Source organism: Eschscholzia californica, unplaced genomic scaffold (assembly GCF_041429995.1).
Source record: "Eschscholzia californica isolate CP2 unplaced genomic scaffold, dmEscCali1.0.p SCAF_4, whole genome shotgun sequence".
In the NCBI taxonomy this organism is placed as follows: Eukaryota; Viridiplantae; Streptophyta; class Magnoliopsida; order Ranunculales; family Papaveraceae; genus Eschscholzia; species Eschscholzia californica.
In genome coordinates this window covers 30,231,040-30,247,939 of record NW_028238461.1, presented here as the reverse complement: position 1 = coordinate 30,247,939, position 16,900 = coordinate 30,231,040, and the positions used below count along the sequence as shown (strand labels likewise).

Here is a 16,900-nt window from a genome sequence, read left to right as displayed (position 1 = left end):
GGTCAGGGTCAAATGGCAAATCCATAACATTAAAAGACTTGAAGGCAAAATAACTACAAAGGAAGGTAAAGGCGCCCTCCGTAAATGTCAAAGGCGTCTGCCTTGAGAGAGGTGTCTTTTACAATTACGGGGGCGCCCTTAAAACTTCCCTAATAGATTAGGGTTTGAAGAACAGTTTCTTTTTTCATCGTCTTCTTCCTCTGGCCGGCCCACTTTCTCTCTCTAGGGTTTCATATGAAATCTTCGAACCTAGCTGTAATTTCATAAATTACATGTTATTTATTGATAAAGTTTCATACTTTATTTCATTTTTTTTAATGCATTGTATCAACAATGTTCTTCCAAAAAGACATAATGCAATAAGTTTGTTCATCGTAACTAAAATACCAGCCACCGATGCTCCTGTATGAAGAATCAGGTACCACAATGCAGCATACTTTCTTCACAAAGAAGGGCTGCTATTATTGAACAATTACAAATTCAGTTTATTCTTTTTTGAATCAAACTGACTAAGCGACAAAAAAAGAAAATCCATTAGGATGACGAATGACCAACATCCACGGGTTATATATTTCTAAAATGTCTGATGGGCTAAGAACCAATGACCAACCTCCATGGCATGGTCTCCTTGATACAGCATACATAATATGAGCCTTAATGATCTCTTTTGTTCTTACTGAAGTTTTCTATCAACTGTTACCATCCTATGATAACTTCTTTTTCTAATGACTATGTCCATATAGTCTGTATATGATCTGTCCTAATCCTCTCAGGCGTTACTATTGAGTAATTCGTAAGATGACATATTGCAAATGAATATGCAACTGATAACAAACATTACAAGAACCAAGTTATACATGAAAGACTACCTTGCAACCCCTGACTAGCTTCCACCAAGCACAATTAAGGCATTATAATGGAAGATGCAGCATCTCAACCAAATGGGTCAATAGGCGAAATTTTTTTTGATTGGCTCGCTTGTTATGGCATTTGGTAACACAAGGAACAAATCAGATGCTATTGTACAAATTGTGTAATCCCAATGGTTGTTCAGTAACGTAGCTCTTAATCTCCTTATCCTGTCGTAAACTATCGTTCATGTTCGTACGCATCAGCAAACCAAAAAAGCATAAATCAAGCAACAAAAACTGAAAACTATTATATTATAACTATATTATAATATAGTTGAATTCAACAGGCAAAATCGTGCACGACTTAAATCACCACTATATTTGTTAGTGTATCAATGATCAAACTCAACAAGTTCTATTTCTTAAGGATCACTACCCAAAGATGTACTACCCCTACCTCGGTTATTAAAATTCCATTTTGTAAGCATCACAATCGACAAATTTCCAATCCTTCCCTCAGTTATTTTAGGAACAATATTGCATACCACATCGAAGTTTCATTCTTAAGCATAGGACCCACAGATGTATAATCTTTCCCTCGGTTATTAATACTTTATTTCTTAAGCATCACTACCCACAAATTTATAATACTTCTCAAGCTTATTAAAGTTTTGTTTTTTTAAGCGTCCCTACCCAAAGCAAGGAATGAAAAGTCGACATATTTTGGTCGAAGTTGCCGAAATATGTCGGTTTTCCTAATTAGGTAGACAGAAACACGCTTACAGAAATTTTTGGTAAGATTTCGGTCGAAACATGAAGAAATGTCGACATTTCTTATCTAAGAAGGAAATCGAACAGAAAAGGTAAGAAACCCTGAAGAGTAAGAACCCCTAAAGAGTAAGAAACCCTAAAATTAAAGGAAATTGAACCATAACTACTTACCAAGTAAAAGAAATCCAGCAGTAAAGGAAATCGAAAATTGGAAGGAAATTTTAAGAGATTTTCTTCGATTTTGAATTCTATAGAGAGAAAGTAAAAACCCCTAAAAACTATCGAGGAAGACGAGGAAAGAGTATAGAGTTTCAAATAAAAACCCTTTGGGAAGATGTATAGGCGCCTCCCGTAAGTGTTGAAAGCGCCTCCTTCCCTAATTGTTCTGGGATCTGGAGCGCCTTCCACCCTATTAAGGGGCACCTATAAAACTTCCCTATTTGTTTTTTTTTGTGCTACTATCAACAATTAATTCATTGTATCTCCTTGTCTAACTGTGCGATTACATATTAACCCCCAAACTAACCGTTATGTTATAAATCTGTTTAACTTTTCTCACTTAAGCCCCTAATATCAACTATTTGTAACTAGTCATTGTAACAATGTAATTTTTAGGCTTTATTATCGACAATAATTCAACTTACCCCATTAAACTGATTGTGTGATTGGGTATTATATACATTCCTAACATATTTCTATCATTTACGTAGTTTTGTCAAACTTCCACACAGACCGAAACGTTTCTACGAAACGTTTCCACTTTTGGACCGACCGAAATTTCCACCGAAACCGACATTTTATTCCTTGACCCAAAGATGAATAATTTTCCCCTTAATTATTGATTGAAAAATATGGAATCTACATTGAAGTTAAATTTTTTAAGCATCACTATAGGCAGATGGGAATATATTGTATTGCTATACCACGTTAAAGTTCCATTTCTTAAGCATCAAAACCGACAAATGTAGAATCCTTCCTTCGAATATTGATGGAACAATGTGGTATAACACGTTAAAGTTTCAATTCTTAAGCATCACAACAGAATTACGTATAATTCCTCCCTCGGATATTGATGGAACAATAGGGTATACCACATAAAATTTTCATTTCTTAAGTATCACTATCGACAAAGGTATAATCCTTCTTCTATTATTGATGGTTAAATATAGTATACTATATTATAGTTCCATTTCTTAAGCATCGCTACCGGCAAATGTATAATACTTCCCTCGATTATTGATGGAACAATAAGATATATCACATTAAATTTACATATATTCAGCATCGCTACAGACATACGTATGATCTTTCCCTTGATTATTCATGGAACACTATGGTATATACCACACTCCCATATCTTAAGCATCACTACCCTCAAGTGTGTAATCCTTCTCACGATTATTGATTTGAAATATATGGTATAACACATTAAAGTTCCATTTATTAAGCATTATAGCCAACAAATGTATAATCCTTCCCGTAAACATTAATTGGACAACGTGGTATACCACATTAAAGTTTCATTTCTTAGGCATCACAACCGAGAAACGGATAATTCTTTCCTCCATTGTTGATAGAAATATATGGTATGCTACATTAAAATTCCATTTCTCAAGCATCACAACCGACAAATGTTTAATCCTTCCCTCGAATATTGATGTAAATCAACAACATTGAAGTTCCATTCCTTAGGCATCACAACCGACAAATGTAAAATCTTTCTTGAAAATTTTTGATTAAAACAATGTGGTATACCACATTAAAGTTCCATTTCTTAGGCAAACGTATAATCCTTCACAAAAATATCGATGGAACAATGTGGTATACAAAATTAAAGTTCTATTTCTTAGGCATCACAACCGACAAATGTAAAATCTTTCCCAAAAATATTGTGGAACAATATGGTATTCCACATTGAAGTTCCATTTCTTAGGCATCACAAACGGCAAATGTATAATCCTTCCCGAAAATATTGATTGGAACAATGTGGTATGCACATTAAAGTTCCATTTCTTAGGCATCACAACCAACAAATGTATAATCCGTCCCGAAAATATTGATGCAACACTGTGGTATACCACCTTAAAGTTCCATTTTTTAGGCATTACAACCAACAAAAGTTTAATCCTTCCCGAAAACATTGATGGAACAAATTGGTATACCACATTGAAGTTCCATTTCTTAGGCATCACAACCAACAAATATGTAGTTCTACCCTCAAATTATTGCGATTATATCTAATGTTTATGTTGTTGTTTGAATCCCGTCGCTGCCTCCACTACCAGGCCTCCACCGCTTCCTCCATCGCCAAACCACCACACACACGCCCACCATTTTCATCAAACACACAGTCACACACCACCAAGCATGGACATAAGTAGGATTTTTGTTTGATGGAGGCCGATAGACTAAGTCATACAAATAAATTTTACTACCTAAAAATATGAAAATAATTTCACCCACGTGGTACTTCTATAATTATTCATTAATAATGACAGTTTAAAAATACTTCCACGGTTACTAAATCCTATTGAGACAGCAAGTCTGAATTGCGTCCATTGTGCATAGGAAAAATGATTGTGTGCCTTAGTGTCAGTTCAATTTTGTGCCGACAGTCTGCCAGATTATCATGTACGGTTCCTAATTTTTCCTAAAAGGTGTTTTAGCTTTGACAGGTCGTTTGCATCTTTCATACTAATGTCTTGGCATATTATTATGTTTATGACGGTCTCAGACAATCCCATGAAATAGAAAACAAAATAACCGCCAAGGTTACAATATACTCGGCCAGAGTTTTTTATGCGTGATTGACGACTATAGACATTATGTAACTAATAGTGATAAGTGATGAGAGAGCAACTGCAGTTACTATACGACTGATATGTTTAACTAGAAAAGAATTACCTGCATATTTTTAAACGAAGCTCGCCTTTTTAACCATCCAATTTATTCCCTCCTTCACCTCAATAATCATGTTATCCTGCAATTCAATATCAGAAAAGCATCATATTTTTGTCAAATGTTATATGAACTCTTCACTTTTTCATTAGAAATAACTAATCTATTATTGTAGAATTATATTTCTTAGGCATCACAACCGACAAATGTATAATCCTTCCTGAAAATATTGATTGGAACAATGTGGTATGCACATCAAAGTCCCATTTCTTAGGCATCACAACCAACAAATGTATAATCCTTCCCGAAAATATTGATGCAACACTGTGGTATACCACCTCAAAGTTCCATTTTTTAGGCATTACAACCAACAAAAGTTTAATCCTTCCCGAAAACATGGATGGAACAAATTGGTATACCACATTGAAGTTCCATTTCTTAGGCATCACAACCAACAAATATGTAGTTCTACCCTCAAATTATTGCGATTATATCTAATGTTTATGTTGTTGTTTGTATTCTAGAAAAAAATTATTGCAGCCTTGTCAATGCTTTTGAACTTTTCAAGTGCAAACTAAATTGCTTACTCCTGTTTAACCCATCAAGCGATTAATAACTAAAAATACATGTCAGGTTTACGGTCTATATTATCAGTATAAAGGACAAGTCAATCAAAAACCATAAAATTATGCTCAAGTTGTAGCCTAAATCAAACAAATTTTTCTCCTAAGCAGTTTTTCGTCAACATCAAGAGAGGAGATCTATAACTATTTTCGAAGCGATGCTTCTCGAGTCACCAAAACAAATATTTATTTGTTTACCTATTAGAGGAATCAATTTACATTCCTATATACTGAAGGAGAAAACTGTCTGGGGTTTACACCAATAAGCTGAATTTCCAGCCTTTAAGAATGTTGATTCAGCGCCTCCCAGAAGACATAATCAGTTTTTTCATCGTAAATAAAATATCAGCTAGCGACTCATGTATAAAGAATCAAGTACTACAATGCAGTATACTTTGTTCAAAAGGAAGAGCTGTGAACAATTTGTACAAATTCAGTTTATACTTTTTCTGAATCATATTGACTTAGTGACAAAAAAGAAAGTCCATTAGGATGATGAATGACCAACATCCCCAAGATTATACATTTCTATAATATCTGATGGGCTAAGAACCATTGACCAACCTCCATGACATGGTCGCCTTCAATCGGTTATTGATGAAAATATATGGTATACCACATTAAAATTTCATTTCTTAAGCATCACAACCACAATTATATAATCCTTCCCCCAACTCTAATGGAATAATATGGTATACCATGTTAGAGTTCTGTTTCTTCGGCATCACTACACAGGTATGTAAAATCTTTCCCTCGATTATTGATGGAAATATATGGTAAACCACATTAAAGTTCAATTTCTTAAGCATCAAAACCGACAAATGTATAATTTTCCCCTCGATTATTGACGGAAATTTATTGTATTGGTATACCACATTAAAGTTCAATTTCTTAAGCATCACAACCGACAAATGTATAATCTTTCCCTCGATTATTGAAGAAAATATATTCTAATGGTATACCACATTGAAGTTCCATTTCTTAAGCACTGAAACCGACAAATGTATAATCCTTCCCTCGAATATTGATGGAACGATGTGGTATACCATGTAAAAGATTCAATTCTTAAGCATCACAACCGCAAAATGTATAATTCTTCCCTTGAAAATTGATGGAACGATATGGTATGTAGCACATTAAAAATTCATTTCTAAGGCATCGCTATCGACTAATCACAAATGTATATTCCTTTTTCGATTATTGATAAATAAATGTATAATCCTTCTCGAAAATATTCATTTCTAAGGCATCACAACCGACAAATGTATAATCCTTCTCGAAAATGTATAATTCTTAAGCATCACAACAGAATTACGTATAATTCCTCCCTCGAATATTGATGGAACAATAGGGTATATACCACATAAAATTTTCATTTCTTAAGCATCACTATCGACAAAGGTATAATCCTTCCTCTATTATTGATGGTTAAATATGGTATACCATATTATAGTTTCATTTCTTAAGCATCGCTACCGACAAATGTATAATACTTCCCTGGATTATTGATGGAACAATAAGATATATCACATTAAATTTACATATATTAAGCATCGCTACATACATACATATAATTTTTCCCTCGATTATTCATGGAACACTATGGTATATACCACACTCTCATATCTCAAGCATCACTACCCTCAAGTGTGTAATCCTTCTCACGATTATTGATTTGAAATATATGGTACAACACATTAAAGTTCCATTTATTAAGCATTATAGCCAACAAATGTATAATCCTTCCCGTAAACATTGATTGGACAATGTGGTATACCACATTAAAGTTTCATTTCTTAGGCATCACAACCGACAAACGGATAATTCTTTCCTCCGTTGTTGATAGAAATATATGGTATACTACATTAAAATTCCATTTCTCAAGCATCACAACCGACAAACGTTTAATCCTTCCCTCAAAAATTGATGGAAATCAACAACATTAATGTTCCATTTTTCAAACATCACAAGAGACAAATGTATAATCCTTCCCTCGAATATTGATGGAACAATGTGTTATACCACATTGAAGTTCCATTCCTTAGGCATCACAACCGACAAATGTAAAATCTTTCTTGAAAAATTTTGATAGAACAATGTGGTATACCAAATTAAAGTTCCATTTCTTAGGCATCACAACCGACAAATGTATAATCCTTCTCGAAAATATTTTGGAACAATGTGGTATACCACATTAAAGTTTTATTGCTTAGGCATTACAACCGACAAATGTAAAATCCTGACCAAAAATATTGTGGAACAATGTGGTACACCACATTGAAGTTCCATTTCTTAGGCATCACAACCGACAAATGTATAATCCTTCCCGAAAATATTGATTGGAACAATGTGGTATGCACATTAAAGTCCCATTTCTTAGGCATCACAACCAACAAATGTATAATCCTTCCCGAAAATATTGATGCAACGCTGTGGTATACCACCTTAAAGTTCCATTTTTTAGGCATCACAATTCACAACCAACAAAAGTTTAATCCTTCCCGAAAACATTGATGGAACAAATTGGTATACCACATTAAAGTTCCATTTCTTAGGCATCACAACCAACAAATATGTAGTCCTTCCCTCAAATTTTGTGCCTTACTGTCAGTTCAATTTTGTGCCGACAATCTGCCAGAGACTATCATGTACGGTTCCTAAATTTTCCTATAAGGTGTTTTAGCTTTGACAGGCCGTTTGCATCTTTCATACTAATGTCTTGACACATTAATATGTTTATGACGGTCTCAGACAATCCCATGAAATAGAAAACAAAATAACCGCCAAGGTTACAATATACTCGGCCAAAGTTTTTTATGCGTGATTGACGACTATAGACACTATGTAACTAATAGTGATAAGTGATGAGAGAGCAACTGCAGATACTATATGACTGATATGTTTAACTAGAAAGAGAATTACCTGCATATTTTTAATCGAAGCTCGCCTTTTTAACCATCCAATTTATTCCCTCCTTCACCTCAATAATCATGTTATCCTGCAATTCAATATCAGAAAAGCATCATATCTGTCAAATGTTATATGAACTCTTCACATTTTCTTTAGAAATAACTAATCTATTACGCCATAAGAAATCTAACTATAAAATTGAAAAACTAACAAATAAGAGTATAGTTAATAAATTGGATGCTTTGTCAATTCTACGAAGATTCTCTGTCAATTACACTCAATCTATCAATAGCAAACTGAGATCGAACATTCTTGTTCAAGCGGTAGATTGATGAATAACTGCAAGTAGGCATTAGATGTCTGGTCAACATTTCAAGTTATTAGTGTTGACTACAACTTGGGTGAATTTTTACACCCAAGTCTCACTGATTTTATTTGCCGATCTATGCAGATGCAATCTAGACAAGGCTTCCCGGTGACCACGACTGCGAAGGATTCGGAAAAAACAACCTTAAGGCTGAAACCCTGCCCTCTTACTAGAAATCTAGTTGAAACAATAAAGTAGAGTTAATAAATTTTGAGAAACACAAAACAGCAAATAATCAAAATGGATTTTGCGATAATTATCTCTAAAAGTAGAATTTAAAAAGAAGAAGCCAACTTCATCAACTAATGTGATTGCATACACCTAGATAAGCTTTGCGACCTGTAATCAAAGAGACCTTAGGCAATAAGCTTGTGCTTGTTTGGAAGGATTACCACAAGTGATTGAAGCATGTCGTTTACAGAAAAAATATTTAGTTAGGGTAGTCTCAGTATAAGGGCCAGCTATCGCAATGTAACATATTATTGTTAAGCAGCTAGAGGCTTAGAGCTAGTATAATTCTTATATTCACGATCTAAATAGATCATTACCCGTTTCGAGCAATTAGTTCTGCTATTTACAAATCAGAATGGCTTGGTGACGAAATAAATTTCGATTCAAACTTCCAAACTTATGAGCAAACCTCGTAGTGGAGTTTCCTGAGGAGAAACTTATAGGCCAGACCATTTATTTTATGAGTGATGAATTACCAATATCCCCAGGCATGTATTAACCTCAAGCAATTGAAAAAAAACTGGAACACATTATTTCTTCGATACAACATGCACTATCGATATTATTTAACTAGTAGTGACGTGAGAAACAAGCTGCAGATACTGTACCATTAATATGAACTTATTTAGGTAATACGATTCAACTAGAAGGAGAACTCACCTTTCTAGCCTTCCTCTCTCCCTCTTTCACCTCAATAATCATCTTCAACATCTTGGCAATCAAATAAGAAAATTAATCTTCGTAGTTCTCGTTGACAATGCAAGTTGAACTCACTGATTTTCTTGAAAATTCAAGCTATGAAAACTGAAAAACAAACTGATTCCAGTATTTGCATCTCTGCAGCCTGGACAATTCTCTGCATATTTTCAAGTGCAAATGCAAACTATAACTGCCAAATAGACTATTGAGGAAAAGTCAATCAAAAACTAAAAGTACTTCTAAATTGTAATGTAAATCAAGCAATCTGCGGGAAATTGACTAGCCTTCTTTCTCCTTCACTGTTTTTTTGTTCGAAAACGAAAAAGAAAGTAAACACTAGGCTGGCATGATTTCCTCTCGCCATTGGGAAAAACAGATTTTTGCTTGATTACCTTAAGAGAAATCAATTTACATCTCAAGGTCAAAATCTGATTTCGATGTCAAATCTCAATGTTGAAACATGAGACAACAATAAAATTGAAATCAATAAATATGGAGTTTATTCATGAAGCCTTTTATCGTACAGTCTAATTTATTCTCTAATCTAAGAGAGATTAATTGCGCCGTGAATACCAAAATCTGATTTCCCAGGCCTGAGAGAACTTAATTCAGTGAATCCTTCTTGAAGACTAACACAAAAAAAATCCATTATAGAAGAGATATTAGACGCTAAGCTTGTTCTTGTCTGGAATGATCATTGTAAATGATTGAAGCAATTATTGTGTTTACGAATCAGATTGGCTTAACAACGAACTAAACTCCAGTTCTAATTCCGAACTTAAGATGCAAACCCCTCACAGATGCTCTTGTAGAACTATTGTACGAACTGATTCTCTTCAGATTTCAAAAATGTTTTTTAACTGAAGAAGACAAATGTGTGATCTTTACGGCTATTCTGTAATATATCTTTTACTTATCCGAAACAAACTTGTTAGGCATTCCACAATTACTGATGGTAGGGTATTGTCCATGATCATAATATAAGCATCAATAACCACTGGTAGAACTATTTGAATTACAGGTTAAAATATAGTATTACTCTAGTGTTCTCAGCTGCAAATCTAATTTAGCTATGCAGATATCAGAAAAGCATTTGGGTTCTCATAAAAAGTAACTAATCAATCACGATACAAAACATTCCAACTATGAAACTTGAAAACACAGATCCAAATTTGAAACTTTGCAGCAAAAGTCCAGAAGAAAATCTACAAAGATGTCATGAAATTTCTCCTAAATCTTTCAAGTGCAAACTAAATTGCCGATTCCGATTGAAGCAGTTAACCAATGAATAACTGCTACAGAGACTACAACTTAGGTGAACTTTTACACCTGAGTCCTCATAAAGCTTTCGGTGTCCGAGGCCCACAAATGTACCGGGACAAACAAATCGTGACCCCTTAAATTCAACTCCTAATAGAAGGAACCTAGTTTATATCCGTATAAAGAGGTGCAGGGTTATACGAAGTTACATTGTTTCAAAAATCAAGCAATTCGGACAAAACTAGCGGACCTTATTTCTTTATCACTGCTTTTTTCTTCCACGTCAACAAACAAGACAATTACAAGGCCAAAATGCAAGGTTATTTCTTGCCATCGAAATAATTTTTATCTAATTACTTGTACGGCAGACCCATTTACATACGAGAGTTCAAAATTTGATTTTATGTGAAACTATAAAATGAATCGTAAACTGGTCGCCCATGGAACGTTTTGTAGTCCATTACATTCTCTACTATAGGAGAGAATTGCTCTTAATTTAAAAACCAATAAGTGACCTCCCAGCTTTGAGCTAGCATATTTAGCAGCTCCTGAATATGAATGCAGATCCTGATAAGCTTGTGACTTAGGGGTCTCTGTAATAAAATTGACATCGTGCGAGAAGCTTGTGCTTGTTTAAGGGGATCATCCATAATGATTGAAGTTGTCATCCACACTAACAATATGTTAGTTAGAATCATCCTTGTATAAGGATCTAGGTATTATAATGCAACATAGTGGACATTGTTTAACAGTTAAGAGCTACAAAATTGAACATTTCACGATTTTAGTAGATTATTACCCATCTCGACCAGTTTGTTCTTCTCTTACGAAACAGAGTGGCAAAATGATTTCCGATTCTAACTTTCAACTTTTAATGCAAACCTCCTGATAGAGAGTCTAGAGTAGATATCTGAAGATATAACATGCCCTTTATTTTTAACTAGGATAGGCACTCAAGATATGACAAACATACCCAAAATTACCTGCACAAGAAGCTCACCTTTTTTGCCATGCAAAAGCAGATGAACTCTTCGATTTTATTAAAATTTCCATCTACAAAAGCTGAAAACAAACTGATTCTAGTACTGGCATCTTTGCAGCCTTGTCAATGCTTTTGAACTTTTCAAGTGCAAACTAAATTGCTTACTCCTGTTTAAGCCATCAACCGATTAATAACTAAAAATACATGTCAGGTTTACAGTCTATATTATTAGTATTAAGGACAAGTCAATCAAAATTATGCTCAAGTTGTAACGTATATCAAACAATCTGGCCAAAATTAACTAACCTTTTTTTCTCCTAAGCAGTTTTTCGTCAACATCAAGAGAGGAGATCTAAAACTATTTTCGAAGCGTTGCTTCTCGAGTCACCAAAACAAATATTTATTTGGTTACCTATTAGAGGAATCAATTTACATTCCTAGATCTAAAACTATTTTCGAAGTCATGATCTTACTCTAGAAACAGACAATTATTTGCTTATCCATTAAACCTTTTATAGTCTAATACATTCTATATACTGAAGGAGAAAACTGTTTCGTTTTTACACCAATAAGCTGAATTTCCAGCCTTTAAGAATGTTGATTCTTTTTCTGAATCATATTGACTTAGTGACAAAAAAGAAAGTCCATTAGGATGATGAATGACCAACATCCCCAAGATTATACATTTCTAGAATATCTGATGGGCTAAGAACCATTGACCAACCTCCATGACATGGTCTCCTTCAATCGGTTATTTTGATGAAAATATATGGTATATCACATTAAAATTTCATTTCTTAAGCATCACAACCACAATTATATAATCCTTCCCCCAACTTCAATGGAATAATATGGTATACCACGTTAGAGTTTTGTTTCTTCGACATCACTACACAAGTACGTAAAATCTTTCCCTCGATTATTGATGGAAATATATGGTAAACCACATTAAAGTTCAATTTCTTAAGCATCAAAACCGACAAATGTATAATTTTCCCCTCGATTATTGACGAAAATTAATTGCATTGGTATACCACATTAAAGTTCAATTTCTTAAGCATCACAACCGACAAATGTATAATCTTTCCCTCGATTATTGCAGAAAATATATTGTAATGGTACACCACATTAAAGTTCCATTTCTTAAGCACTGAAACCGACAAATGTATAATCCTTCCCTCGAATATTGATGGAACAATGTGGTATACCATGTAAAAGATTCAAGTCTTAAGCAATCACAACCGCAAAATGTATAATTCTTCCCTTGAAAATTGATGGAACGATATGGTATGTAGCACATTAAAAAATCATTTCTAAAGCATCACTATCGACAAATCACAAATGTATATTCCTTCTTCGATTATTGATAAATAAATATGATATACCATATTATAGTTCCATTTTTTAAGCATCCCAAACGACAAGTGTATAATACTTTCTTTAATTATTGATGAAACAATATTCACATTCAAGTTCAATTTCTTAAGCATCACTACCGACAAATATATAATCTTTCCCTCAATTATTGATGGAACAATATGGTATCCCACATTTCTATTTCTTAAGCATCACTACCCACAAGTGTATAATCCTTCCCTCGATTATTGATTGAAATATATGGTATAACACATTAAAGTTCCATTTCTTAAGCATTATATTCGACAGATGTTAGGCATTTCACTTTAAAGTTCCATTTCTTAGGCATCACAACCGATAAATGTATAATCCATTCCAAAAAAATTGATGAAACAATGTGGTATACCACATTAAAGTTTCATTTCTTAGGCATCTCAACAGACAAATGTATAAGCTTTCCGAAAATACTGATGGAACAATGTGGTATACCACATTAAAGTTCCATTTCTTAGGCAACGCAACTGACAAATGTATAATTCTTTCAGAAAATATTCTAGAACAATAAAGTATACCACATTAAAGTTCCATTTCATAGGTATCAAAACAAACAAATGTATAATCCATCCCAAGAATATTGATGGAAAAATATGGTAAACCACATTATACTGCCATTTCTTAGGCATCACAACCGACAAATATTTGTTTCTTCCCAAAAATACAAATGGAACAATGTGGTATACCACATTAAAGTTCCATTTCTTAGGCATCACAACCGACAAATGTATAATCCTTCTCGAAATTATTCATGGAACAATGTGGTATCCCACATTAAAGTTCCATTATTTAGGCATCACAACCGACAAATCTGTAATCCTTAAAATATCGATAGAACAATGTGATATACCACATTTAAGATCCATTTCTTAGGCATCACAACCGATAAATGTATAATCCTTCTCGAAAATATTGATTGACCAATGTGGTATACCACATTAAAGTTCAATTTTCTTAGGCATCACAGCGGACAAATGTATATTCCTTCCCGAAAATATTGATGGAACAATGTGGCGTACCACATTAAAGTTCCATTTCTTAAGCATCACAGCCAACAAATGTAAAATCCATCCCGAAAATATCGATGGAACAATGTGGTATACCACATTAAAGTTCCATTTCTTAGGCATCACAACCGACAAATGTATAATCCTTCTCGAAAATATTGATTGACCAATGTGGCATACCAGATCAAAGTTCAATTTTATTAGGCATCACAGCGGACAAATGTATATTCCTTCCCGAAAATATTGATGGAACAATGTGGCGTACCACATTAAAGTTCCATTTCTTAAGCATCACAGCCAACAAATGTAAAGTCCATCCCGAAAATATCGATGGAACAATGTGGTATACCACATTAAAGTTCCATTTCTTAGGCATCACAACCGACAAATGTATAATCCTTCTCGAAAATATTGATTGACCAATGTGGTATACCACATTAAAGTTCAATTTTATTAGGCATCACAGCGGACAAATTTATATTCCTTCCCGAAAATATCGATGGAACAATGTGGTATACCACATTAAAGTTCCATTTCTTAGGCATCACAACCGACAAATATATAATCCTTCCCGAAAATATTGATGGAACAATGTGGTATACCACATTAAGGTTCCATTTCTCAAGCATCACAACTAACAAATGTAAAATCTTTCTCGACGAAACAATGTGGTATACCACATTGAGGTTCTATTTCTCAAGCATCAGAATCGACAAATGTATAATCTTTCTCTCGAATGTCGATGGAACAATGTGGTATACCACATTAAAGTTTTAATTCTTAAGCATCACAACGGACAAATGTATAATCCTCCCTCGAATATTGATGGAACAATATACTACATAGCACATTGAAGTTTCTTACGCATCACTATTATGAAGCAGGTGCAGTAGTGTAAATAAGAAAAAAATCAATTATTGGGTAAAACAAGACATATACACCATGTCTTAAGCATCAATCCCCAGGATTGTGGAACCCTTCCCTTAATTATTGGTGGACAAATAGAATATATGTACTTGCATAAGGTAATATTGAAACTTCTTTAATAAAATGATATAACAAGTATGTGATTGGACAAGAAAGCAACATGTCTTCTAGTAATGATAGCTACGCTTAATGAGTTGCAAGAAAGGAAGACAACAACAGCTTTATATAGAAAAAGTGATAGTCAAGAGCCAAGAGTCAAGACTTTGAATTCATCGGTACCATCAAGAAAATCAATTAGAAGATCTTTTTTTTTTGCATTGATAAGCAGGGAATAAAGGGCCCAGACCCAAACACAGAAGCTAGCTAAAAGCAACAAAGAAGCAAAAAAGCAAACAAGAAAACTGTACAATCAGTCCCAAAACTTTCTTAATCTCACTCTACCTCTTCTGTCATCTGTTATTATCTTATTCAGCTCAGGAGGTAACTTAGAAGGATCAAATTCAACCTCTCCAGTAGGCTTCATCTTGGCAAGGAGGTCAGCTGCCTGGTTAACTTCTCTATAAACATGCTTCACACTGCAGCACTGAAGAGATAGCCAAAGTCTCTTAATTTTCAGCCAGACAGACCAAGCATTCCATGGAGGAAGTTTATCAAAACTAGACAGAAGCAAAAACACAGCCATGGAATCAGTGGCAATCACAACTTTTTCACACAAATGAGCCTTTGCCAGTCTCAACCCCATCTCCACTCCCTGGAGCTCATGAACCAAAACAGAGGCAACAGGGCTTGAACCAGCCCCAAGAGCAACAACAGCACCATCATCATCCCTGATCAAAGCCCCATAGCCAGCAGCTGCACTGTCAAGAGAACCATCTGAACTTATTAGAGCCCATCCTCTTGGAGGAGGGACCCATTTGCAACCCTTGAACCTAGGCTGAGATAGCACAACACTTAAATTCCACCTAGAAGCAAGAGTAAAGTTCTGCACATTATCCTCTAATCTGCCACTCCAAGCTGCCATTTTAATCTTCACCTCATCAACAATCAAAGAGAAGACCACATCCACTGTTCTGGCTTTACTTCTAAAGATTCTACTGTTTCTCTCCTGCCAGACATGATAGAAGAAACTATTCATAACAAGCCTGCCCACTCTAGCAACCAGGGAATCACCTCTAAAATGAACAGCACACCAATCAATCTCAGCTTCAATGGAATCTAAGCACTGTCTAGGAAACCCCAAAGCTGTCAACAAATGCATCCAAAGCTCCTGACCAAACTTGCAGACAAAAAACATATGAAACTCAGATTCAATGCAGTCACTACAAATGCCACAATTGAGCTCCACATTCATTCCCCATGAATGCAGCCTTTCCCTAGTCTTGAGGCCTCTATTCAGGACAAGCCAAGTGATAAAACAGTGCTTAGGGATGCAATGAGCAAACCACAGCAGCTTACTCCATCCTACCTCCTGGCTTCTGGGTCTGAGGGCTTCATAAGTGTCTTTTAGAGAGTAAGTCCCTCTGGAGTTCACCCTCCAGACCACTCTATCCTGATCAACTACCTGCAAATTGACCTCATGGAGCCTGGAAAAAACAGAAGGCAACTCATAGTACAGAAAATCAGGAACAGACCAAACCCCATCCTTTATGAACCCTGAAACCTTGATCTTCAAGTGCAAGTAAGAACTATATTTGAAATGGGGTTCAAAAAGATCAATAAGAGGGCCCAAGGGATGCCAAGAATCAGTCCAAAACAGTGTAGAAGCCCCATCACCTATAATGTGCACCAAAAACTGCTGAGCACACTTCCTGCCCTCAAGTATCCTCCTCCAGCACCAAGAGCAGTCCTTGGGAGAGTCCATGAGCCAGAAATTTTGATCTTTGATTAGGTTTTGTTCAACCCACCTAACCCAAAGAGTTCCTTTATGGGTGACAACCTCCCAAATATGCCTTAAATTGAAAGCC

General features: G+C 34.9%; 1 protein-coding gene across 30 annotated transcripts in view; it reads right to left on the bottom strand.

Annotated features, from left to right (window-relative positions):
• LOC147544089 (tubulin-folding cofactor B-like) overlaps positions 1-16,900 on the bottom strand; it is a 61,953-nt gene that overhangs the window by 39,526 nt on the left and 5,527 nt on the right. For 8 of the 30 annotated variants that reach the window (XR_015223201.1, XR_015223198.1, XR_015223202.1 and 5 more), the window contains exon 5: positions 4,527-4,602. The exons of 3 other annotated variants lie outside the window; for them this stretch is intronic. Coding sequence is in view for 8 of the 27 variants with exons in the window: in XM_086633219.1 (XP_086489345.1) it covers positions 4,537-4,602 (66 nt within the window). In the remaining 19 variants the exon portion in view is untranslated. Of the gene's footprint in view, positions 1-363; positions 456-869; positions 1,090-2,061; positions 4,603-8,065; positions 8,142-9,311; positions 9,508-11,593; positions 11,760-16,900 lie in introns of those variants that run through there. 19 more of the 30 variants (XR_015223192.1, XR_015223196.1, XR_015223193.1 and 16 more) reach the window with 12 other exon arrangements.